Source organism: Pempheris klunzingeri, chromosome 18, assembly GCF_042242105.1.
Source record: "Pempheris klunzingeri isolate RE-2024b chromosome 18, fPemKlu1.hap1, whole genome shotgun sequence".
Taxonomy (NCBI): Eukaryota; Metazoa; Chordata; class Actinopteri; order Acropomatiformes; family Pempheridae; genus Pempheris; species Pempheris klunzingeri.
In genome coordinates, this window is record NC_092029.1 from 12,205,583 (window position 1) to 12,232,951 (window position 27,369).

At 41.8% G+C, this 27,369-nt stretch overlaps 3 protein-coding genes across 3 annotated transcripts in view; all 3 read right to left on the reverse strand.

The window, feature by feature from the left end:
- Nucleotides 1-4,139, reverse strand: part of adgb (androglobin) — a 41,287-nt gene extending 37,148 nt beyond the window's left edge. The window contains 5 exon segments of the mRNA XM_070849726.1: nucleotides 1,292-1,468; nucleotides 1,743-1,814; nucleotides 3,189-3,281; nucleotides 3,456-3,615; nucleotides 4,069-4,139. Of these exon segments, the coding sequence (XP_070705827.1) occupies nucleotides 1,292-1,468; nucleotides 1,743-1,814; nucleotides 3,189-3,281; nucleotides 3,456-3,615; nucleotides 4,069-4,139 (573 nt within the window).
- A 1,426-nt stretch (nucleotides 4,140-5,565) lies between these two features.
- On the reverse strand, nucleotides 5,566-19,331 carry rab32a (RAB32a, member RAS oncogene family). The gene is made up of 3 exons (XM_070849125.1): nucleotides 18,953-19,331; nucleotides 9,107-9,384; nucleotides 5,566-6,877 (listed from the first exon to the last, which is right to left on the reverse strand). Exons 1-3 carry the CDS (start codon nucleotides 19,164-19,166, stop codon nucleotides 6,728-6,730), a joined length of 642 nt encoding a protein of 213 aa, XP_070705226.1. The 5' UTR covers nucleotides 19,167-19,331; the 3' UTR covers nucleotides 5,566-6,727.
- Nucleotides 19,332-21,732: 2,401 nt separating this feature from the next.
- grm1a (glutamate receptor, metabotropic 1a) overlaps nucleotides 21,733-27,369 on the reverse strand; it is a 28,530-nt gene continuing 22,893 nt past the window's right edge. Inside the window, exons 6-8 of the mRNA XM_070849190.1 lie at nucleotides 26,832-26,958; nucleotides 24,252-25,188; nucleotides 21,733-22,549 (exon numbers count right to left, since the gene is read on the reverse strand). Of these exons, the coding sequence (XP_070705291.1) occupies nucleotides 21,733-22,549; nucleotides 24,252-25,188; nucleotides 26,832-26,958 (1,881 nt within the window). The remainder of the gene's footprint in view (nucleotides 22,550-24,251; nucleotides 25,189-26,831; nucleotides 26,959-27,369) is intronic.

Genomic DNA, 27,369 nt, shown 5'->3' on the forward strand with positions numbered 1-27,369 from the left:
GTGTTGTGGTCTATCTACTGGCCATCTGGGAGAGTTTCACACTGCTTGTAAGAAAAAGCAGCATAAGCAGGTGATAATTCGACTGGCTGTTCACAGTTGTGCCTCTCCTTATCTATGAGAGCAGCACAAGCAATGCAAGCATATACAGTATAGTGTGGGCGAACACACTCCCTTTCTTGCTTGTTCTTCCACTTTCTTGTCAAACCATCGCCCCGAGGAGGAGCTTGATGTGTTCGCAGATGGGGTAAAATACAGTGCGACAGGACAAGTTAGAGGACAGAGGAAGGAAAAGGAGGAGAAGGCAGACAGAGGATTGTGTAGGTATGGTTGTGTTGTAGGATGGTAAAAAAAAAAACGGTGGGAAAATGAGAAGGGGATGGACATTGACAGCGACGTGAAGGAGAAAACTGTTGGGAAAAAGAATGGTGTGGAACGAAAAAGAATCATATGAGCAGGGCAGAAAAGAAGTAGCCTATGAGCAAAAACAGGCGAGGAAACGGTAAGGGGGGGTTGGGTGCTTAATGCCATCTCAACAACCATCTGCTAGCGTGCTATGGTTGGCACGGGGACTGCTGCCTACAACCGTGTCATGCTTGTTTGTCAAAGCAAGAGTCACAGTGTTACAGAACACCATCAGCTCTGTCTTTTTTGCTGTCGTGTTGACCCAAATTGTTGTAATAGAAGAAGTTCCCTTTCTGAAATGACACAATGATGTAATGTCCACTACTCAGAGATCTGTGGAAAGCGACGCACAAACTGAAACTTCAAGTTGTAATGCAATGATGACTGTTATTAAGAGCCTTACCCTTGCACATTGCCTGAATGACACTGCAGTGGATAAAGCCCTCACAGAGTTGTGCCCTCTGTCTTGCTATGGTCTTGCTAGGCGTGGATATCCAACTTGAGTCTTGTTAACTGAGAAGCAGCTGACTCCTGATAAGCCGTATCTATTCATCAGGCAATGTATGAAGCCCAGCCACTTTCGGCACAGCAGTGAGACTGATTGATTTGAGCTCTGAGTGGATAAGGCTTTCTCACCCCTTCCCCCTTCTAACCCTCTGCTCTCCATTCCCATTCATCTCTCATCTTCTGCATCCTATGGGGTCTGCCGAACAATACAGTGCAATCTTATGCCATCCGTTGCCTCAAGTGTTTCCTCTAAAATGTGTGATTAACAAAGAGGCATTGTGAGGAGGCCACCTGCAGTGATGTCAGGCTTCTAAGATTCCTAAAAATAAAATCTTTAGTAGACTTAGATTATTTGTGGAAGGTGTGTGTGTGTCAGGCTCACCATCCAGTAGAGTCTGACCACGTATTTTCCATAGTTGTTGTAGAGCGGCACATGACCTTTCACCACCTTACACAGCGAGTAGATGTGGTCCCAAGGCCTCCAACCATCCTGCTCTGTAAATGTGCAGTTATGCAGTGTCCAAACAATGTAGATCTCACTGATGATCCACCTCATCATCTTGACAGAAGATGGAGAAGGGAGAGAAAAGTAATCACAAGTCTAACAACAACCCATCAATCTTTAAATCTATTGGCTGAACCATCAATTATCTGATCTATCATTCACTAAATCAATTGGGCATTACGTTATCCCAGTCTAATTCATTTCTGTCAGTCAAACGTCACCCTGCCTGACATCTGAATTACACTATCAAAGTTCTGATCAATACGGGTTAGTGGAAAGTCAGTGCAATCTTTATTAGAAAAGAAGAAAACAGCAGTTGAAAACTAACCTCACTGCACATCAGATGATCATTGGGGGAGATCAGGTCAAAGGTCATTTGATTTTCAACAACGGTGAGACCCTAAAATAAAGCACATAATTTTCATTGTATAAACAGACTGGTACATTCATACATTCACGTGAGAGTTTTGGCACCATCTTCATTTATCAGAATCATCCATTCTAATAACAAAGTGGTCAACCAGCTTTAAAATACTGGTGTCAAGTCCAGCCAGGTTTACTTATATAGCCCAAACTCAAATATCACAATTTGCCTAAAGAGGCTTTATAATCTGTACAGTGCATGACACTCTCTATCCTTAGACCAACATGTCACCTGGACATGAATATGTAATCTATTTGATGCTTTTCTACTCATCCCCAGGGTCTTAATTGATCTAACCTCGCTATGATACTCCCAAGATTGTGTCTGTGATGAATATTTCCCTACCAAGTTAATAGATTCAACCATCTTTCTAATTAAATATGAATTAATGGGTCAGGTGATGGTGAGAGAGATCAGCTGCAGGTCAAGAGGGCTTATGTTTTCTCATGTCGACGCAGCAACTCTATGTGGGAATCCAACTTATTTCTGTCAATAACTTTGGCTTCGGAAATAGAAGAGTGGTACAGACTGATGAAGAGAGAGTTTCACAGAAGCTGTTGCCTGCATCTGCACGCCTAATTGCTTTTGTGATTAGCCTGTGTTCCTCTTGTATGATATTAATGAAATGCTTTTGACATCTTGAGTAAAAAGGCAGCTTGTGACCTGGCAAGGACTAATTCAAAAAACCAGGAAGCTTCCAGTAATTGCTCAATAGTGCGCTGAGAGAGAGTAACAGAAAAGTGGAGTGATGCAATTAAAACTTCATGGGAGGCAACTAGAGAGCAGATTTCCTTAACTTCATTTCACACTATGTGCCAAAGAAGTACATTTCATTAATATGTATAATGGCTGCAACCAACAGTTACTTAATTAACCTGTCGTGTTTTTTCTTTCTTTTTTTTTTTTGATTGAGAGATTAATCTATGCAAGCCGATAACAGTTCTATTATCTTCTAATAGTTCTTTAGTCTACAAATTGGTGAAAGAGATAAATGCACCATGAAGAATAAAGGAGGCAAATAGTGTCTTAAAGTTAGTTAATTTTGCTGATGTATTCAATTCACAGTGACATGAGAGAGAGGAATAGCAGCTCTTGAGAAATTAAAACAGCACATGTATGTTTTTACATGATAAGCAAATCATTTTATCACATCTTTGTATTTACCTGTATGACGCATATGCTGTCCTTGAATCTCTATGTAGTGTGGTATACTACAGTCCAACTGGACACCACTTTTGTCATTATACAGAGCCATACAACTGTCATCGTTGTCAAATTGAAATAGCTGGACATTTGGTATGCTTGTTCCCTTTGGAAACAATAACATTAATACAGAAGCATGAAGGTTACCGTGTTGACAATGAACTCTGCAGCACGCTTCCAAGAGTGCACTTTCAATGATGGAGGCAAGGAAATTTTTCCCACAGGATCTTCAAAAAATGGCTGCAGACAAATGCAAACAAAGTGAATAGAAAACACACAACGAATGAAGAATTAACATAATGTCTGTGGATTTGAAGCAAATTAGACAGTTTGCAATGCACTGTACATCACAAAATATGTTGCTGATGACATATGAATATATAATCTATTAGAGTTAGTTATCATATTCTTTACAGCATTGTGACTCTTGTGCGTCTTTCCATCTTCAGCTCCTTTACTTGAGTCCCATTTCTCCTTGTTGACTTCTGCGTCATTCCACTCTGGCCAAATGGGGAATTTGCATCTCCACGCTCCTCCTAGGCTCTCAGAGGAAGTGCCTACCAGGGATGCTGCTCTGAAATGATGACACATAGCCATTTCATTTGTTCTCGGCTTCCCTTCTGTCAATATTTAGCAGCAAAATTAGCCAGCTCAGTACCAGAGATTGAGTCTAGAGTAAACCCACCAAATCCCTGTTTACCCTCTCATAGTGAAAATGATATTGGCTCATAATGCTGGCTGTTTTCGTCATGATGATCGCAGACTGGAGATGAGACGCATGCCTTATGTGAACTCACATTCTGTATATCTCTCAAGTGGCTAACCCGCTTTTGACTTACAGACGGACAGATACAATGAAACTTGCCACAGTTAAAGTATGCTGTTCTATCTCTGCTACAAATAGCAAGTTTGTTCTGTGCTAGCTGTTAGCTTTTAGCGAGTGTATTTTAATGATAGGTAAGCTAACGTCAATGCTAACTACAGCTGACCTTAATTAACGCTAATTGCCAACATTAGCCAAACTCACTCAGTCTGTCGGTCGGATAAAGACACTTTACTGGAGGACGACTCCTTTTTCTTTGAATGTGCCTTAGACATTGTACTTGGTGTGTTAAATGTACAAGCTAGGTGACCGGGGACAGGTCAGGTCGGCTGCCGGACGTCCGTTTGCTCGGAAGGATCTCTGCTCTTCAAAGTTTACGCGTTGCCAGGCAACAGAGCCCTCAAGGTGGGTGGAGTCTGGAGCTGTTGCATCACTTGTTACTATGGTGAGGGATGCACTGATTTTCCCTTTACATCACATCTATTTGCAGACAGTAACTCCACAGATTAAATATCGGGCCTTATTGTACTGTGTATAAACTGACAAAGTATTTTTCTGCTTTCAGTAGATTGCAGTCCAGTGTCACTACAAACTATAACCTCAAATTTTGCTGAAGCGTTGAATCAATACCTTTATTATACCATCTTGGTAAAAAGGTAAAGAAGACTACGGTATTGGACTGAATCGTATTGCCTCAAGTCACCATGTGATGCATATATAGCCACAGCATTGTAGCACCCACTGAGAAGAAAAAAGGTTCAGTGTGCTATCAAGGTTCAATCTTTGTCTTAAACGCTTACTGGAACGCTTTATTGCCTTGATGTGGATTGCAGCACTGGCAGTGACTGAAATGTGCTATAATGGTTTTCACCATACACTCGGCATGCCTCCATCGCATTCCTGATCTGCTAACAGTTAGGTGTGTGGAAGAGCACAAGCTGTAGTGTCGAGAGCACAGTGTCTGATGACTATCACACACCGTTTCTTGAGTGGAGTCACATGATACTGTTTCTCTCTGTTTCCCGGTCTCACTCACACACAGTCTGAGCTGTACTTCAGCTTTACCCATAGTACTTTGTGCCTTTGGGGGAAAAATGTAACACTGTAGGTATAGTGTTTTCTCAGACATTTTGTACTCACTGTTGAGGGTTAAGGAAGGTTGTGGAAGAATAAATTGATGTTGACACTTGATCATTCATCCAGTGCAGTCAGAGTGTCTGCTGTCACTGTTGCATGCTGTAGCAAATCAATACCAACTTACTGCTTTTTTAGATCTAAGTCACAAGAATCTGCAATCACCTGCACCAAGCTGTATTGCATGTACAATATGTGAATAAGAAATGTGTTCATAATCCCAGCTCAGCAGGCTTGATCCAATATGTCTATGTGCCTGTAAAAACCAATGAATTTTATAATCTGATTTTGCTCACTTGTTTGGGACAATGAAGCATAAATCTAATCAGTGAAACAAAATATTTATACTGTATTTGTGCCAAAAAACGATGCTTTCAGTATATAGTACATAGTTTGTCTATTAGCAGGTTATATGGCAGAATGGATTATGTACGATTTGGAGAATGTTGTGCAAAGCCAACATTGCTCCACTGTTGTGTCGATACATTTACAAATACATTTGACATTTCATCAATTAGGCAGATAAATACATTTGTTCAAACAGGCTAATCACTACTAGACAACACACAACTGTTAAAATGTTTATTCTATTTTGGTCTCGTAGATTTTCAGTATTTTCACATGTAAACTTAATCTCAACTGCTTGTTAAAAAAAATCCTTCATATTTCATCTGATCACACAGATTACCGTCCCAACTGTATGTACAAGAGATTGTAGGCCTCTATCTGATTCAGTGTTTATGATATCTCACCGGTTTTCCAATGCATGACCCAACACATTATAAAAAATACATTTTGTAAATCAGATCTACATTTTCATACCAGTGGAAAGACAATCAAACAGATTTCTCATTGTCTCATGTAGTACCGTTAGAGTTTTTTTTTCTGGAAGTACTGCACCGTCTGTCTGGTTCCTGTGAGAACAAAAATTGTTCCCCCATAACAAACATAACACAAAATGGTATTATGGCACATTATATCAGAGAAAATATGGCATAAAGACATGACAATGTGAGATATGATAACACTCTGATAACACTTAACTCCTGTTTGCTTACTTTTTACACAGTAGTCTAAAGAACAGCTGGAAACACAAACATGAGCGTGCTGGAAAAAATGATTGTTTAAGGGGCATTATCGATGTCAACTGAAGAAATACTTCAGAAGCACTGAACAATAAAGTGTCTTCTTTCACAGATAAATGCTAAATTACAAGGAGAGTGAGAGAGTAGACCAAAGTGACAGAAACTAAGAGGCTACAGGTTGTTTCCTAGTTTGTGTTTCTCAGCTTTTGGCTTAGTTTAGGAGTGGTACAGTCCAGGGCTTCGTGGGCTGCCAGGAAAACGGTGGGGAAAAACAGCAGGGTTCAAGTGTGGAGGGCTGGGTGGGGTTTATAGTTGGTGGAATACACAATCAGGAAAATATGCAGTGAGAGAAACACAACAATAAAGATGCTGTGATTAAGATGTGTTGGACAGAAAGCCTGGTGAGAGGCAGTGACAACATTTGCAACAACATCATGATAAAACTGGGCTTATATTCTGGTGTGGGGAAAGCTACAATGAGAAACTTGGATGTGCAGGTCAAATGGGCGTCAGTGCAGGGAGGAGAAGATCCTGGAGCTTTGAAGACCCAAAAAAATTCATATTCCTCTGCAGCAGAGGGCTGAGAGCCACAGGCGAGTGGGAACCTGCCAAAGGGAGGCGGATGGCTAATGTGATGTGCTGTGTTAGCAGCAGCCCGACTTGCTCTCAGCGGCCACAGTCTCCTGCTCCAGTTTGATCCGCTCTCCATTGCTCTCTTCATATGGCAAACCTTTGTCATTAGCCAAGATATTCTCTACCAGGAAACGTGCTGCCTCGTCCACGTTGATGTTGTCCTAGAAAAAGATCAGAGTGGTGATAAGGTATTCATTTAAAAAATAAATGTTGTACATTTACACCTTAGCGACAAAACGGTCACAAGTCCTTTTCCTTGCTTCTGCTTTCCCATCCGTGCTTGTGCTGTCAGAAACTAGTCCACTAAACCCCTTTATAAGATCCAGCCTGTTAAAGTAATAGCTGGGAGACAGAGGCGGTTTCCAGGAAGTCAATCCGAGGCCAACAGAGACAAGGTAAAAACTGCCATTTGCCAGCTTTGTCCTTGACACTGTGGCCAAAAGCTGTCATCCCGTGGGTTGAGGAAGAAATGAATATTAATGGCCTTTCTACACACTCTACAGTAACATATTTACAAGGCCTAAGCATAAAACTGTGGATTTTTATTGAACTGAGATGCTTTAAAAATGCTTATATAGAATAAAATTACTTTTATTTTCACCACTATTAGTGTATTGTTGAGTGACCTGCCTCAGCCCCAAATATCACACAACTATGATGATAACAATGCATCTCTCATCATGATTGTGTCGTTTTCTCTTGTACCACTTTTTTGAAAGTGGAAAGTTAGAGGAAGAAAAACAGAGAGAAAATTTCATTGACAGAACTCCACTCACAAGTTGGTGTTGTCTAAGTTAAACCACCAGCTTGACAGGCACACACAGCAACAACGCTTCATTGCACTCACTGAAAGGAAACGGCGAGAACAGGCTTTCCACACATCACACGCACACACTTCACATGACACAGCACGTGACACAGCTGCAGGGCCTACGCTTATTTGGAATGACTTAATCAAGTTTAATGCGTGCATTTGCAACAGCCTTTTGGCTTACTGACGTGTAAAAGTTCCTTTGAAGGACGAGACCGAGACTGCAAAAAAGACACACCAGAGTCTCGCAGTTAAGATGATGAACATTTGACTTGTCATGAAACAAGCGCTGGTCAGACATGACTGCATCTCTCAAAAGGAAGTCGTTTGTTTGTGCCCTCACACAGTTACCTGCCGATCACTCCGATATTATGACATAATGAGTTTGCACCACAGACTAACTACAACAGCTTTGCATCAATAATCATGATCCCATAATATAATAATACAACATTGACAGGGGTCATTCTGGCTAATGAGCGCTTTCACTTTTGACACATATTACACAGTACATCCATTTTGTTTCCAGTAAAACTTTGCAAATTTTGCATTGAGGAATTCTACTTGTGGTGGAAATCTGATCTGATCTGAATTCTTCCTCCATAACGACTGACTAGACAATTAGATATGCTTTGGCCCTTACATGTATTAACTTATCTCTCAACCGAACCTTTGCTGAAGTGAGAGGCAGCCAAAATGATCTAACCCGAACCAACTCTGCAAAGATACGACCAACAGCAACACCGTGCCTGTCACACTGGGACCTGGAAACATTACAGAACATTATCTTTCAGAGGGAGACCCCTCCACCCCTCACAGCTCTGGGCTGCAACATCAATCAATGTCACGTGATACCTTATCACACCAGCTGTCCAACAAATCTTTTCACCGGTTGGAAAGATAACATAGATGTTGTGCATGAATGGAAAAGACTGCAGAATTTAAAAAAAATGTCTTTCACAAGTTTCCTGTCACAAAACTCTAGAAGCATCATTTGTCAGAGTTTTAAAGATTTGAGAAACATTGGAGATCTCATTCTTGTCTCTACTTTATTCTTATACTACAAACTGAACAGTGAAATACTGAAATACAAAATTTAACTATTTCACAATCTCCACAGTGTAACCAGTGTGATTACACCATGCAGAGAGGACCGGGCTTCACCGCAGGATAACTTCAGAGGATTTCCTGTTTGTCATGAACAAGTAAAGAAGCCATTCAGTAAAATGGCAGAATGTCTTCACAACAGAAGTCCAGTGGCTCATTTTATTTTGACGCAGCTATGTTGGCATTTCAAAGCCTGTCTCACATCTGATATGCCACAAACACAAGTCACGTTCATGCGTGAAATAAGATTTGAAAACATAACAAGCCATGTTTGGACCGTAACTCAAGACGGTTTAAAGAAAATATTTATACATGTGATGCAAGAGCTCTACCTTTGGTAACTTCATGTTGTGGCTGGTTTAAAGTGTACAAAAGTGTATAGATACGAATGTATGTAAAAGCCCAGGGATCTATTTTTTGCATTCTGTATGTGCAACTAATAGCTTCCCTTTCTAATGTATTGATCTCTCACCTTAGCTGAGGTTTCAAACCAGCCCAGAAAGCCAGTCTCTTTGCAGAAATTGTCCATTAGGGCTGTGTTGTTGGAGCTCTCTTTCTTCTGGTCGCATTTATTGGCGAGCAGCACTGAAGGGATGGGGTTGCCATTAGCCAGCTTCACCTTGCTGTCCAGGTCATGCTTCCATTTAGAAACTGCCTCAAACGTGGAGCCCCTTGTCACATCGAACACCACAAATGCCCCCACAGCCTCTTTGTAGTACACTCGCGTCATGTTCCCAAATCGCTCCTGACCTGGGGGATAGGAAGAGAATGCAGTGGAATATTTGCATTTTTACACAGCATCTAAAATCCAGACGAGTAACATGGTTTGGGGTTTATGGAAGATTAAAAAAAATAAATAAAAAATATAAATATACACACATATATATATATATATATATATATATATATATATATATATATATATATATATATATATATTTAAATAAATAAATAAATATATACATGGGTGTGATGAATCCTTCAAAAGCAGATGTGATTAAACTTCTCAGCCACAGTAAATGGTGAAACACTGAATATTTCATTCTCATTTCCCTTTTCATTCTGTCACAACTCAGCGAGAGCTCAACAATTTTCTTCCACTAAATGTAGCCAGAAAACGATGAGGGTAGAGATGGTTCTTATTCGACCTACTTTTCCACCCTCAGAGAATGGCAAAAGTAATCTGCCATAATAATAAGCCCATTCTCTCTAGTCATTCTCTGAGAAAGTCTGAGGTGATATTTCACAAAGGCAAAGCAAGGGGAATTACCAGCTGGATATGAGATGTCATTATTAATCTACGAGGGCCTCTTCTCAAAACACAGCTGGACCACTTTTAGGGTTCGTTTTATACTTCTCTTAATCTCCTGATTGTATTCCCATCACAACTCCTCATCCATATTCCTCTGCTAAACAATGATGCAATACATTTGTTCGTTATATAGTACATTTTATTTCATACTTAAAGTGCCGTTTCTTTTAGACACCACCACATTATGGGAAATGATAATAACTGTAGTCACAATGAATTCAGATTTCCATGGGAATCTCTCTGCTTTAATCAGCATGTTCAAAATGAAACCTTAAAGAGGAAATGGGCTCTTTGCCAGGAACAGCACTCTAACATACCTTTACGTCTGCCCATATCACTTCACCTTAAGTGTGCACTGAGGCGTACAACACAGTGCCTCATTGTGGGGAAGTGAATCTATGATCAGCAGTTCAGCTGGCAAGTTGAGGCACTTGGCTGATGTCACGCTTTCACGCATACCTATCTGATGAAAAGATCCCTTGATTTCTGCCTCAGATAATTATATTTACACATTTAATCACATGTAGCAGTCGGGCCCGTCTCCTGTTCATCTTTCAGTCATTTAACCTCCCTTTGCTTTTCTGCAGCAGATGTGTTTATTGCTAGGCATTGCAAAGAGCAGCCCTTACAAGTGGAGCCTCCACCTCTCCCCACTTAGACTTGCTATATTTGGTCTTAAGTTCTGAAGTTGGAGGAAAATTATATCCTAAATTAAAAAACAATTAAAACAATAATGCTTCTCCAACAAAACCCATGAAAACACCAAAACCAAGTGTTTTAGTCCATCTCTACATACTCTCAAATTTCCCTAGTCTGTATGTTGCTCTCAGCCTACAAAACTTTTTGTTCTGTCTTCTCCTTCTTTTCAAAGACACATCAAGAACGTATACTTTCAGTTTCCAAGGTGAATTAAAAAAAAACAGCTGGGCACTGTCGTTTTTAGCAAACACAACTCAAATAGGAGTCAATAGTGCACTCCGCGGGACTATTTTCAGCTGTGGATTTGTTACACCTCTGTGTATTTCCAGCAGCAGGATGATGTTTATGGGATCAACTCAAAATAAACATACAGCACCCAAGTTTACAATTATGAAGAAAAATGTCACAATGGTGTGTTTTCAATAGCTTTTGAGCAAAAATGTTGTCTATGGTACAGGTGAATGCGCTACATCAGGCTTTGGCTACAATACCACCAGAATACCCCCAGATTTATCCTGTACTAACCACTGTGGTGAACATATTAGGTGGTTACCTAATAATGCAACCAAAACAGGTGGGTCAAAAACTGAGAAATAGGCCCTGTGATCTTTTACTGGATGATTAGACAGTTAGGTGTGTCAATACTGCCTGCAGCTAGAATAACTGAGTTCAAGCATGAACAGGCAACACCTGTGAATCATAATCTGTGACTTAGACAGTCTGGGTTTTAAATGCTCAAAGAAAAACATTTTCAGACAGAAAGTTGTGAGAATTCTTTAAAATAATTAATTTTCATGCCAGGAACCTATGGGTACAATAACATCTATTATACGTTTCAGGTTAGAGACAGAACTCCAAAAACAACTGAAGCACTTTTACATTCAAAGTTAGATGGAAGATTATGGTTGGTTGGACTCTCTTATGAAGGCAGCAGCTGGGGGTTTTTTTCCCACATAAATCAGTTTCTCAGACACGCGATCTTGCGTAATCTTCCAAATGCGGTTCCTTTTTTTCAAGCTTGCATATGCCAATATTAGTTATACTGTGTGATCACACACAACTCTGAACATGAGCTTAACACGGTTAAAGATCTGTTAAACTACTGGGGTGGTGTGTTTTAATTTTTACTGGTAAGGACGATCACTTTTTTACATTTGACTACAGATTGCACCTTTAACGGACCTGCTTCTACTTTTCAGATTCAGTCCCTGCAGTTATATAAAGCTTCTTATGACTTGAGGTAGCATTTAACAGATCTACTGTAGCACATATTTTTGCTACCTGCTCCGATTTAAGAAAGCCTACGGGGAAAGTGTAATTGTACGCTGTATGATACCATTCACAGCCTCCACTAGAGCCCAGTTACAAATAGAAAATGACCCAAGAAAAAGATTGAGGAACCGTGAGCACAGCTTGTCCCAGCACACTTTCACTTTACTGTAGATAGCAGTACTTACCCAACCACGCAAGGAACTGGAGTGGCGTGGCGCAGTGCGGGTGTGAGCAAGAGAGTGAATACACTGCGGGGCCCACAGGCCTGACGGTAATTGCTCATAATTGAGAGTCTAATTTTAGCTGATATAACCCCAGGTGAATTCACCAGAGACACGACACAGTGGGATAAAGAGCCGATAGACTGAAATAAAGCTTTCATTTCCAGGCTTTGTAGAGCTCATACTTCCAGCTGAGTGGAGGTAAAGGCAGATTATGGAAGGAAATAACTGGCTTAACATTTTTCAAGGTACTTGATTTCTTTTTATTCTATTTCAAGGTTTGACAGAGATCAATATGATGCTTAGCTAGAACAGAGTGAAGAACAGTGTTGACCAATGGGGCAAACTCAAACATTTTCAGCTTTAAAGAAATTCTACAAAAAGCTGCTACACTACTTCAGTTTTCCATGTTTTATTCAGCTCAATGAAAGAAACTTACCTTCACCAATTAACTGAATAAGGATTGTTCAGTGGCCCCATTATTAGGTACCGACTTCCATATCATCCAAAAAGTGCTTTTGTGCTACGGCAAAAAGCCATGACAGTTTTATTTTTGCATGCTCACCTTGGACTAGGAGCTGGTTTATATATGGTGTCAAAATTGCAAGGTTGCCCAAAAACACATCACTCTGTGCTTTAGGTTTTTTAACTAACTATCCTCTTGTTTGGATTTAAGAAGCTAATTACTGCTGATAATAAGATTGATTAATTTATTTTTGGAACTGCAGATAAACACTAAGAGTCAATGACAGCATGTCACCGTTTACATTCAGCACTTCACTTGATTGTCTGACATGCCCAGTCCTTACTTGTGGGGTGGTGTGTTAGCAAGTCAGTCTTGGGGTGTTAACCTCACTCCTCCTGGGAGCGAGCTGACACATGGGGTGATGATATCAATCAATATCACCGATTGCATTTGCACACGTGCAAGCACGCGCACACTCATACAGGCACACTTTTATGTTGTAGGCTGTAATGAGTTATTTGGGGTATTGATATGGTGCTGTGGTTCCACGCAGAAGTCACTAACATTAAATGACAGCAAATCCCATGATGCCTGACCTTTGCCATAAGTGCCATAAGAAAGTCCTGATAATCATTCTGCAGCATTTAATAGACACAGTCCTGTTGCTGAAGAACAACAGGACCATTTTCAGCTGCAGATTTGGGGCTCTAGTGCTCCATTTACGACAGCAGCATGGTAAACGTGGGATTTACTAAAAATAAACTACAGTGCCCATACTCCAATATGCAGGTCACTCAGTGCAATGTTGTGCATCAGTTTTTGGTCAACGATGGAGTTCTATAGCACGGAGGAATAAGCTTCAGTGTTAGCAGGATAAGTTCATTGTCAGTTTTGGTACTTTCACGGAATTTGGTGACAATGAGAAAAATATAGATTTAGAGCTGCTACTAATGATTATTTCAGTATTGATAAATCTGCCAATTATTTTCTCAACAAATCAAATAATTGTTTTGTTTATGTCAGAAAATAGTGAAAAATGCTGTATAATTCCAGCCTAAGCAGACTCTTTAATTGTCTTCTTTCGTCCATCCAACAGTCCAAATGTCCAAATGTGTAATTGTAGTTCTACAATATCATCAGACTTATCCTTTGATGGTACATACTGGTCAAACACGGGAATTCAATAGAACAATAAACATTTTGATCTGTCTTTCTTTTATGGATTTATACAGTTGATAATGGCTGTGCATTTCTGTCAATAGCTGGTAGAAAATAAATGATTTCCTCGCAGTGAGTCTAGACCAGCTATCACTCCGTAGATCGACTTCTTTTTAAACCACGTCCTCACTTCAAGTTTGCTCTAATTAGCAAACTGGTTGCGTCTTTTGCAGTTCCCACATATAGCTCAGAGAGAGGTCAATAAAGGTGATAGATGGTGAATCGTATCAATTCAATGGTATTCTATATTATTCTGATGATGTGTATTCTTTTTAATGTGCTCATTACAATCGTACACAAGACATGTATGAAATGTCTCATATAAAGGGGTAAATAAAAAGATATTAAAAACATGAATGTGTGTCATATGATGCTAACCTAATAACCCTAAAACACAGGAATAGAAAAAACTATGAACAATGGAGTATTTACCCAGTGAATGACACAGAGGACCACGACTACGGGAGACAACAAAGACGCCAAACGCTCAACATGCCTACAAACTAAAGAGAAGTACGTCTGAGTCTGACCGTAAAGAGCCACAGTGAACTATTGTGGCTTTGAACAAGGACATTTCAGTTCAGTCTACCACACTGATGAGTACTGGTGCATGACCTCAAGTACAGTTAGGCATTCTGGGTAATCTTCAGTTTACAGAACTACTTGATGAAAACAAAACAAAACAAAACAAAAAACGGTTTAGTTACAGCCACAGTATCGGCTCTGTTTGTTGTGTGGGAGAAACAGAAAGAAAAGTCTCATCATTATCCATAGCCCTAGCAACCCCAGTTTCCTCTACGGTCGTACATATCGCTATCCTGTGGGTGGGTTGCCATAGAAACTGTCCAAGCCAGACATGGCAGTAGCAACAGCAGCAGTCTCCGTCTGTTGTTAAGAGGCAACTGGTTGTGAAACTTCCCCACACGCCCTCCCAACAACTAAAATAGCAAAGACGGCACAGGGTCCAGTCGTTAAGGTGGTGTTCAGCACGAGCTTTAAAAGAGAGACTCTGAACAGCACATGACCAGCACGTTCAAATTCCACTGAGTAGCATGTGAGAAGTGACTTACTACAGCTTACTACAGCCTTTAGCACTGAACAGAATCTGAACTGAGGGAAAATCCCCAACCTTTAAGTGGTGTTACGCTGGTTTCCCCTCACCTTCAGCTGGAGGGTTGGTAAGGGCTGATCAACATAAAGCCTTGGCACAAGGTTGAAGGAATTTAGCTCAAAACGATAATATTTGTCGTAGAATCTTAAGTAGAATCATTACACATTCCAAAGACTTGTAAAATCTGTACCAAGGAGCACTGAAGCTCTCCTGTCGAAGCCTTGGTAGCCCAGCACTTTACAGAGACACGTTAAATTGGTCTGTATACTGTGCTCTCTGCTGCTTGCAGTTCACTCTTCATTCTTTGTGGCCACAAACCTTTGCTCCTTCACTTTCTCCTTCTTTGTTTGTCACATTGTGTGCTTGAAAAGGCTTCATCATCACTTTTAGTAAGCGCAGGTCGAACTGTCAAAGGGATCTGAAATAGCTTGGCAGTGAACAGGTTTTGCTCAGTGGCTCCCGGCTTAAAGATACTTTTCATTTATCAACTTATCATTAAGTGCTCGAGCAAAATGCCAAACATAACCTGGTTTCACCGTCTCATTTGTGAGAATACAGTGTTTTTATTGAATGTGACAGTAAAGTGAATATTATTAGGATTTGGAGGTCTGTCAGATAAACAAGCAATTAGAAGACATCACTGTTAAGGTTTGACTGAAATCTTTTTGATTTTCTTGTGACTATTTAAAGACCAAACATTTTTGATGTTTGACCCCTTTACAACAAATCATGTGTACTTACGCCCCGTTGTCACAGGTTATAGTGTGGACACGAGGTCCTGATTTTGCTTAGTTTGAAGTCTAAAAAGGTAAAAGTATCTTGTATCTTAAAAAAAAAGCCAATGAGCCAAAAACAGCAAAAGATAAACTGAATGCTGTGTTTCTTTTATTATCCCTTTAATTATCCTATGACCCCCTCAGATTTATCTTGGGACCTCTTGGTTTGAGGGGTGGGGTGGGGTGGGGTGGAAGGACTGTGGGTTAACAGTGTGACAGCATCCACTCCACACATCCTGTCAATGTGCGACCTCCCACTCCAGCAGGAATGTTTGGTCCTAAAAGGTGCAGGCTTTTTTACACTATGTACCATGGTGATAATCATCCTGTCCACTAGCCGAGACAAATCCAGGAGAGAATAGCAATTCACAGTGAAAAGGGGAGGGAAAACAGCAAGCTTCACACTGACTTCCATGGTGCCCCCATCTTGTACAAGCCTCTGATTACTATCATTTCTTCAAGACTGTAATTATTATTAAGGTTGGTAAAAGACAATGCAACTCTGAAGATGCTCTTAGTGTTGCCAAGAAGATAATTCCACTCCTTTTCTGCACGATTAAATGGCTTAATGGCTGGTCTTAATGACTTGGCAAATATACCTCCAGCATTCACTCTTTCACACCCACGTTTCATTACTTATTTTATCCTCCGAGTGTCCTCAAGCCAGGCCTTGGTGTAGGTGTGAATAATGAGCTTTAGTATCTGTGTCATCTAACCTCAAACTTTCTCTCTGGTCAGAGTGTGTGTGCATGGAGATGCCTCTATTCGCCCAAGCAGGTTTCCTCGTCTCTATGATAGCAGTCTATCTAAGTTTGTGTGTGTGTGTGTGTGTGTGTCAGACTTTTATTTACCCTCACAGATCCTCTGATCGGGTGCTGTCTGGCTGTGACAGGCAGACGGCTTTCCCTGGCACTCAGTCACAGATGCCCCTGCACACTGAGCTCATGCTGCCAGGGTCCAAGTGACAGTGGGGAGTGGAGCCCACACTGCCAATCAGTCGGTGACAGACATGCAAGTTGTTGCGACGATCACACACACACACACACACACACACACACACACACACACACACACACACACACACACACACACACACACACACACACACACACACACACACACACACACACACACACACACACACACACACACACACACACACACACACACACACACACACACACACACACACAATTGTCCGCTCCCTTTCTGTCACTGCTGGAAGCGACGGAATAAATATAAAAACAGCAGTCTTCTAACCATCTGCCCTGATCTGTCTCAGCATATGAGGTTTGTTTGATTGAGGGAGAGGAGGGACCTGCTCAACCACGGCAGCGTTAGTAAGTATGAATAGAACATAACTAGAGGCAGAGTAAGTTACGGTCTTGTCAATAGAAAATTCCTTCATCTTGATACCATCCCTCCACTGGTGGAAAAACAATCTGTGCTGCACGGACAGGAGAAACAATCACGGCTATCAATAACTCTTTCAATATGGCCCACATCTCCCAATCTCACAGACTTCCCAGACAATAAAACATTAACCGCGAGGCCAGATGAGTGGCTATAACAGCCACTTCTGGCTGAACAGCATGTACTAGAAACAATCCCTATTCTCTGCGGGGCAAGCTAAATCACTTGCACATGGCGATGTTCAACCATTGTGAATGTTTTGGAAAAACTTCAGAAAACACAGTTTATCGTGTCCATAATTGTTAGTTGCCGTCCTGTTTTCTTCTTTTATGTTGTTGAACCCTGTAAACATATACTTAACCATTTAGCCACACTCCTTTCTTCAAATACTTCCCTCTCAGAGAATAATTAACTACTCGTAGTCTCCCTCTGGACATGTGAGATCATGATCATCTGCCGCTGATTGGACACACAATACAATTTGCATTGGTAAACTGTCTCTGTTTGAATAGTAGAGGTGTCATTTATAAATACAGCAATATCACTACATAAATGCCCAAATCTAGAGCCACCAAGAGCATATGCAAAAAAGTCCATTTTGACATTTTCATGGCAGACTAGACGCAAACACAAGGGCCCTGAAACCATGTGATGTCATTATGCATCCACCATAAAGAGGCCTTTTGAGCTCCAGTATACTGTATGTGACTGAGCGATTTCACACAGCCTAATGCCAGATAAATCTTTGGTTATGCAGATACTGCAGATCAAACATGAAAAGATAGAAGCTAATGGGACATCACAGCCACCCCTCACCCACCCAGCACCCCACGTTACACCCTCATTCTTGCTGATTCGCCCTCACTGCGTCCGTCAGCTCGGTTGACACTTGCGATTTAAAGGTTAGTCGTTTTGTTGGCCTGCTTCTCATCTTCGCTCACTTCCTCCTCTCACCTGCCCTCTCAAGCAGATCACTTCCAGACTCCCCTGTTTGTTGAGTGTTATTTTAGTGCCTGGAGAAGACAAACTGTGAGAGTTTGAGCAGGGCTGCCTGCGTGCGAGAAACTTTTATTTACACTGCTCTGATTTCTCTTGGCTTGCTTACCCAAGCTGCTGGAATGCACAGGTTGGTGTGTGTGTGTGTTGTATGTATGTATGTGTGTGTGTGTGTGTGTGTGTGTGTGTGTGTGTGTGTATGTGTGTGTGTGCCGGGTTTAGGAGCTTTGAGGCAAAGTTACTGAAGTTTACTTAAACCCTTCCAGAAACACAGGGATCACATGGGACATCTGAAGAATATCGCAGTGACACTGCAATATGAGCAGCAGCATGAAAGAACTGAAACAAGAGGCTGTGATTGACTCAGTAGGCCCATAAACACAGCTCCACTCCCTGGAGAAAATGTTACAGGACTATTGTGTGTGAGTTTGGCGGAGAGGGGCGGCGCACAGTCGGTAATAACAACGTGACCTACATTCCTCTGTCAATTATGAGCTGCTGTGATCATTAAGTGGAAAAGACAACGAGCAGACATGATCAACCGGTATTTTCTGCTGGGAATTCCTCTCCTGCCAACTGGGAATTAAACATTTGACACCGTCCTCCTAAAAACGACTGTGTTTTTTTTCTGCTTGAATATTAAAACCGTGGCCATTGCAAAGCGTTTTAGTCAACATGTTGAGAGAGATCTCTCCAAAGTCTCCAGCAGGCCGTCTGAGAAAGTGAAACTTCGCTTCTGTGTCACGCACAAAGAGTTGCGTTTTGACATCCACTGGCTCCAACGCTGATTTAGACTAAGTGTGACACGGTTAAAGTGGAGGAGCGCTCCCTTACCTGCGATGTCCCACAGCTGTAACCTGACCAGCGTTTTGCTGTCCCAGTTGATGACTTTTAGTGCAAAGTCGACCCCGATCGTCGCCCTGTAGTGTTGGGAGAAAAGCTGGTGTACGTAGCGTTTGATGATGCTCGTTTTCCCGACGCCTAACTCCCCGATCACCAGCACTTTGAACAAGTACTCCTTACACTCAGACACCGAGCCCCCGGCCATGCTCACTCTGACACTCACTGCTTTTCTCTAAACTCTGGCAGCTTCTGCTTTCTCGCTCATGTAGGCTTCCTGTGGGGGGGGACTGGGCTGGTCTCAGGGCTGGGGGCCAGATGCTACACAAATTACATTTGTCTGCCTCTTTTTCGCTTTCTCCTTCTCCTCCTCCTCCTCCTCCTCCTCTCCGCTCAGCAACCACCTGATAAGTCATAGGACCCGGAAATGTAAGAGAGACTTCAAGCTTCCTCGTGTTACTGCAATGACAGAAAGCTTGTCAGGTTTACAATTGTTTTGTTGTTCCCCATTCAAAGCTCCAGCTGTTTTCACGTGAAGACTCGTCATCATCATCATCATCATCATCATCACTTTACCACCACCAGCCAAAGATGGTTGCTTTTTTTAAAACAAAGAAACAAACATCCATTTAATACTAAATTCAGGAAAGTTTGGGGGAAATCACTTTTTATCAATATGGGTTTTTTTTTTCTTGGAAGAAAAAGTCCAATTAACTAGTTAATCTAAAAAAATAAAACAATAAAAAATTTTCTCTCATTGAAAAATTCCAAAATCGATGAATATGTCACAAAATCATGTGCGTCTCAAACTGAGTATGAACATGAGCACAGAGAAGCTTTTCCCACTCAGCAGAATGAGAAAAAGGCCATTTAGTGTCGATCTGCACAACCATCTGGCATCTAAGGTTTTGGAGTGGAGGGGGACTTAAAACTGTATAATTTTGCTTTAGCTGCCTTGAAAACCTCTCAACGATCCCTGACTGGAAACACTGATCTAAACTAATATTGATCGAGCTTGGCAAGTCTTTGGATGTTTGCAGTCTTACCCCGTTTTCAGGCAGTAATCAGTCTTCTTAATATAAATAGTTTTTATTTTACAGCATTGTTCAGCTTGCCCGAAACATAAAGGCCTATTTCATTCTAGATTTGACAGTGTTAAACAGGTGGCACCCTCGTATATTTTACATGGTTAAAATCATTTAACAACTTACACTATAATAGACTAAAAACATTTGGAAATACAATACAATTGCACTATGTACTGTATAGGCTTGTACTTTGAAATAATTTGCATTCTTATAGATAAAGAACTAAGAAACTTAACCTCAAGAAAACTACATAAGTTTATAATGCAAGATTTAAGCAAAATTGAAACATGTATAATCTCATTACAAGAAGCAACTAATCATTGGTTACTTTTACAACTGAATATTCTCAAGAGGATACGACTCAAGTTAGCTTAAAAGTTACCCGAAAACCAAACACACTGCTCCTTGACATGTATCTGAGGACAGTTTCAAAATGTATAAACTTTTTTTTTCTTCTGTTGACATTCTAAATATAGAAACATTTATCAGTATTACAAACATACCACCTGTGTGAAAAACAAGAGATGGCTTAACAGTATTACAAACTTTGAGAACTTGTACAAGTACTGTGTTTTCCCTTACAATGACACAGCAAACTCAGAAAAACATGAGAAATACCAACACGGCATGGAAAGCAGAAGTAGGTCTTTTATCACATCCCATGTTCATAAAACTTGTTCTCATGGTTATGGTTGAGTGTAAACCGAATAAACAACATTGCCATCATCTACAATCACGCTAACCTGTATCAGCTACATCGTAAAAAATTGAAAGCAGGGATGTAGGTTGATAACAACTTTGATTGGCACATTATACCCATATCAAATATCATACAGCGCAAGTCTTCAGCAGAGTCTCAGTTTAGTGATGACATTTTTGTGATGTTGAGCACACCACGGAACACATAAAAGTAATATTCAACCAACTTACTGCACTTGTTTTGTTAATTTAACTCTTTGTAATATTTAAATCGCGATAAGGTCGGATGAGAGAAAGCTGAGGTGAAATCAATTCATGAAAGAAGGCGAAAAGCAAATAGTTTTTCGATGCAGCTGTTTGTGCTACACACGTGAACAGCCCTGTGCAGCAGAGAGGAGCAGAGCTAATCAAAACTGGCATGAAATGCACTTGAGCTATTGCGGTCCTTCGAGCCAGTTTGGTGTTTGGTTGTATCTTACAGCGCACTCTGCACATATGGACACATAGAATTGTGTTCCCTCTCTCCGTTCGTTTCTCGTGCACCGCTTACATGCTCGGCCAGTATGAGAACCACAGCTACATCCTTTGTTATGATTCTCAGTGTTGCTTAATTCGTCTACATTTGGCTTTAGAGCTGACTAGGTTTGGCACTGTTCCCAGTTTTACATTTTAACAGAAAGGCTTTGTGCACTGACAGCCCTTCAGAAATGTGAGCACTCGTGGACTGATGGTTCCTGGTGTTTTTCTACTTACTTATTGGTTAAAAGCAGAGTAATAAATACAAGCAAGCAAATGAGAGAGCAGAAAATAAATGTTGAAAACTTGAAAACTTGATTGAAATGATAATAAAATAATGTTGTTGTACATTGTGTGTGTGTATTTGTGTGTGTGTGTGTGTGTGTGTGTGTGAGAACCTGTATGTGGACATGCATGTCTGTGTGATGCACAAGTGTGCTGACAGCAGCAGTGTCAGCGCCTGTTTTGCTCTCACAGTGTTGAGGAGCTGTGTGCGTACTCTCGGAGGATGTCTGAGGTGTAGACTGAGCTCGGAGGACTACCGAGCATTGATTCCATGACGGGGGAGCTGCCGACAGACTCCCCCGAACACACGGAGTCTCTGAAGGGGGAGGGGGGGGACAGAGCTAGAGAATCCTCCAGAGTTGGCTTGTTCTGAGATAAATCCTCGCTTTCCACGTCCTCCGCCTCCCCCTCCTCCTTGGCATCATAAATGTAGCTGTGTAAGAGGTCCAGGTCCTCGTCCTCGGGCCCGTCCGATTCAAATGCTCCCATTGGAGGGGCCAAAGGAAGCTGGGAGGGTGTCAAGCTCAAAGGCTCGTTGGCAGGGATTGCCTCCCTGGCAGTGTAGTCACTCAGTGCAGGGACGTGGGAGCTGTGTGTGTCCACCACAGCCCCCTGCAAGCGCTCTGTGATGCCCCCCTTCAGGTGAGAGGGCAAATAAGAAGCCGGCTTATCTAAATCAGACTCCAGGCCTTGCGTCTGTCCAGAGCAAGTTGGAGTCCAGAGGGGGCGCTGCACATCGCCCTCGTTGGCCTCCTCCGCCAGGTTGTATAGAGGCTTAGCACCACGTGGTTGTTGGGGGAGATGGGGGTCTGTGCCAAGGTCGCAGGTGGAGGGCTCACAACTGTGGGGGTCGGGGGTGTTAGTTAGGGGCCTGATGACCGCCGTCTGATTCAAGCCGGCTTCCTGTTTCCTCACATGCACAGACAGTCTGTGCCACACATTCCCCCCCCTCGGAGGGTGTCTTGCACCTGATTCAGACCATGACACAGACTTGCCATTAGAACTATGAACGAGATAAAGACCCAAGTTACTATCACAGGAAACCAGGGGTGGTTGCTGAAACACAACATTAACACAGCAGCAACACAACAGAGCAGCAGCATTTCAACATTTCTGACGCATGTTAAAATACGTTTGAACCACGTGGCTTGACATTAACAGCTTTGCTACGGGGTTCAGTCAGTAGCTCCAAAGAGCATTACATCTATCAACTGTGGCACTTGACAAACATAGTGATTCATAATGTGCTGCAGACAGCATTATGATCTTCAAATTGCTTCAGACACTGAGTTTATGGAATTAGGAGCCATCAGCTCATCTCCTCCTGCCTTAACTATTTTCTCCTATAGTTAAAATGGGACACATGCATTTGGTATTTCAGTTGGTGCCCGAACTGGCCTGCAGACGACACAGAGTTTAGTGCAGAATGAGCTAGGACAGGCTCTAATGTGATTAGTTAGAGAGGTGGGGAGGGGAGGGGCATTCATGCTGAGAAGAGTTAAATGTGAGGTTAATTCAGGATAAACCAAAAGCAGCAGGGTGGCAGATCTCCTTCTTGGAGGGCTGCACTGTCAAAAACATTTGCTACCTCAGAAGTGAGTGGATGACAGAGGCAAGGCATTCCTAATCTATACTTTAAACTGCCAGATAAGCTTTTGTTGAATACAATAACTGAGGGCCAACCAAATCTATAATGGTCACTTTTACATTTGTTTTTACTTATTTCATTCATCAATATGAAGCAAAAGTCAATGATATACTTGAATACTTGAATAAAATAAGCAGAAGGTCTCCACACAACCCAACTGCACCTCTCTGTTGTGTACATGTGCTACGAGTGTGTGGAGCATTATGGATTTTCCGCTTTAAAACTTTAAGGAGAGCTCATTGATTTTTTTTTATGATCTATTTATGATCATCTGGTCTGGTGAGTGTATAACTGTCTCCCTCATTATACGATAGTAAAAATATCAGTGTCTCAGTTGACAGTGCAGCTTTCCAGGAAAGGAGATGAATTGACCCCCATGCCAAAACATTTGCCAGCATAGACACTTCGCAGACAGTATGCTGCTCAGTTTAGACGGTTAATGGGTTAGAAGATTAGAAAGGCTGCATCACAAGGGTGAGAGACAACACGGAAACATTTTGGGATCACTCTCGTACTCTGCCCCACTCCTTACTTTAGACACCTGTCCATGTGTCATTGCTGTGGATCTCAAAAAAGTTATATGCAAGTCTTATATGTATTTTAAATGTGAGAAATCTATACTTAAATAATCACTGACATATTATCATGACCTGTTCTTTGAAGGCAGTAAAATGTCCCACCATCAGTCCTCTATTAAGTTTAGCTTAATTTCATATAATAATAATAATATTTCATTCTCAGGGGGGAGGGGGATGTGCTATATAAATCAGTGTTCACTACCTACTGTAAATCAGTATATCAGTTTCAACTGGGATTGGGTACTGGAAACGTAAAATTTGACCATTAGCACATCAACATCATGCATAAACACTCAAATATTCTTGCAATATCATTTAAAATTGAACCCCAATTTATTTTAAAAATTGCGAAAAGATCCCCTTTGGACAACTCACTGCACAATTTGAGTGTTTAGGCTTCTTATCACTTTGTTTCTATCCAGTCACCCCAGGAAACAACATAGAATCTATTAAGATGAATATCGTAAAAGGTCACTCACTTGGCATTGCCAGATCCAGGCTTCTTCCGGCGGAACATGTTGAGGAAACTGTTGCTCCCACACTGAGCCGCAGACTTCCCGTCTCCAACATGCATCCGCACCACATCAGATGTGGTGAAGGCGCTTCGGACGTTCCTCTCTGGTTTGGCAATGATAATGTACATCTTAGGTGTGAACATGCACCCCAGTGCCACCGTTACACTCAGGCTGACAGAGAAGGACGTGGTTATGATCTTGTAGTTTGAGCCAAAATAGATGGGTACAAAAGCCAACCAGATGATGCAGGTAGTGTACATTGTAAAGGCGATGTATTTAGCCTCGTTAAAATTGGCAGGGACGTTCCGCGTCTTGAAGGCATAGTAGGTGCAGCTCATGATTAGCAGGCCGTTGTAGCCCAGTGGAGCCACCATGCCTACGTTGCTGGTATTACAGATGAGGTAGACCTCTCGTATGCTCGGGTAGGACTTGATGGGCTCAGGAGGCTCCAGAATGATGAGTGTGATCTCCAGAGTTAGCTGCACACTGATCAGCATAAAGGCGATGATCACCTGGGCCCAGGCGCTCATGAAACGGGGCTTCCTTGTACAGATCTTCTTCTTGCTGCCTGCCAGAATGCGGGCAATGCGGTTAGTTTTGGTCACCAGAGCAGAATAGCACATGGCAGATGAAAGGCCCACCAGGAGTCGCTGCAAGTAGCAGGAGGCCACTGTAGGACGGGCAATTAAAGTGAATGGACAGATGTAGCCCAGGAAGATGCCTGCCAAGATGATATAACAGAGTTCTCTGCTGGAGGACTTAACCACAGGTGTATCACGGTACTGGATGAACACAAAGGTGACAAAGGAGGTGATGAGGATGCCCACACAGGAGAAAGCCACTGCTACTATGGATTCCACATCCGCCCAGTCAAGATACTTCAAAGGCAGGGGCTGGCAAACTGAAAAGAGTAGAGCAGATATCAGGTTAGTGTGTTGTTGGTAGTGTAGTACATTTCTGTGAATGAAAGGTGCATTAAAACAGGTGCAAAGATAATAGAGAGAAGGGAGAGAGGAGAACAACACAGATTTGGAGACACAAGGGAAGTCAGGTGTGTGACAGAGATCAGAGTCTTCCAGGATGGCCTAAAATTGCCCAGGAACTAATTTGCATGCGTCATCATACACATCACAAAGCTCCAGTTCTGTCAGATTTCTGTCTCATTTTTTTGTGTCATGCCAAATGTGTATGTGCAGACATGTGGGTATGTGTGTCAACTCTGTCATGATGCACTAGTTGAATACTTGTCATCCAACACGCAGAGTAAGTTTGTAGAGCTTAATGGGAGCAAACTGACATCCCTAGACTTCCCCAGCTTAACACTCCATAAATTACATGCTGCAGCTAATAGCATTACAGTCACTGCCGTCACAAGCAAGGCTATCCACGTAGAGAACCCACTTCTGGTCTGCATTGCTAACTCCCAATATGTCAAATCATGAGAGATCTAAAATGTTAAAATAACCTCAGGAAGTGTGAATATTTTCAACTCAAAATTTGGTACTAGTGAGGCACCAATGTAAAACTGAAAATGAAAACCAGTTGTTACACTGAAGTATTATTTAAAAGCACTTCTGCAAAAGCACACTGAAGCACACTTGAAGGGAAAGTGTCTGAAGCACACTGTAGTGAACTGTTGCTTGTTCTCTTTTGACCACCCACCCAGCTTGGCTTAGCACGGCATCAGCAAAGATGAAATGCACTTATCTGTATCTGTTCTTACACAATCCCCAAATCCCTTATTCCTCTAAAAACCTATACTGTCATATCTAAGCTCTGGGAAGACCTTTGAATAATTCAAAAACAAAGCTTACTCCTCTGCTTTACATTGTCTCTGGGCAAATTTGCATTTGCCGTCAAAGAGAAACAAGAACCATAATGGAATTATGTTAAAAAGTAAAGGTATTTAAAAAGAAACCTGCCATAAATGAGCAAATGAGTGAACATATGGAAAGCACAGGATAGGTTACCAAGTCTCTCTATTACTATTCTTCAGATAGGGACATGTAATGAGAGTGAAAGGAGAATTTCTTCCTCGACAGACGGCTGAAATGTATCCCCAAGCCTCTCATGGCAGTAATAGGATTTTACACCTGGGAACTGAGAGCTCCTCTCAACTCAATAAATCATTGTCAAAACAACCACTGGGTCACAACAAGGCGGAGAGCACGGAGGAGGGAAGTGAGCAGTGCCACTTTTTGGGTAGCTGTGTGAAAGTAGGGAAAGCTAAGAGAGCTGGGTCATAGGACCTGGATGATGAAAAGCATCAGTGAAGGGAGGTGCCAGGGTGTGAAGTATAAACTGGCTTATGGGGGAGAATGACTTTTGACAGCACAAAATAGTCAGAGAGAAAGGGTTTGTGCTGTTTCAGTGAGAATGGGGTTATAAGATATAACTGCCCTGACAAGGGAGCATGTGAAAGGTCGGTTAGCCGGGAGCGAATGCATGAAATGGGTGAAATAATAAGTGTGTGTTGATAAGGGGTAAGAACATTGATCCTAAGAGCAAAAGCGGATCAGCGTAAGAGTGTCTGGTTTTGGCTACCTGCGAGGTCATCATCGGGCCACCATCCCAGCTCACATGCCTTGCAGGTAAACTCATCCTGGACGTATTCATTGTCCTTGCATGTGGTGCAGATCCAACAGCAGCTCACCTCGCCTTTCCGAATAACCTGCACACAGAGAGGCCAGTTGTCAACGATGAGGGGTCACATACATCTTAGTAAGCAGTCACAACACCAATCAAACCATGAAAGGAAGCATATCACAGCCAAAGCAACCTAAATAAGTAAGCAGTATCAAGGAGATATCAAAGACAATGGTTTTGGTGCAGTTTTTTTTTTCTTCTTGAGCCCTAGACACACTGTTTATACAACAAGCCCAGCTGCTTTTACATTCTGCTCCCAGAGAAGCTGTTACCAGCACTCTGATATGTAAAGCAGGGTGATAAGTGGGGCAGGAAACAACACAGATAGAGGGGAAAGTATGAGTAGCCAGGAGAGAGGATGCACCTTCCCCCAGGGTGACTTGGTGTATAGCTACTGTAGACAATCGGCTCCACATGAGACAAATCAGGGCATGTC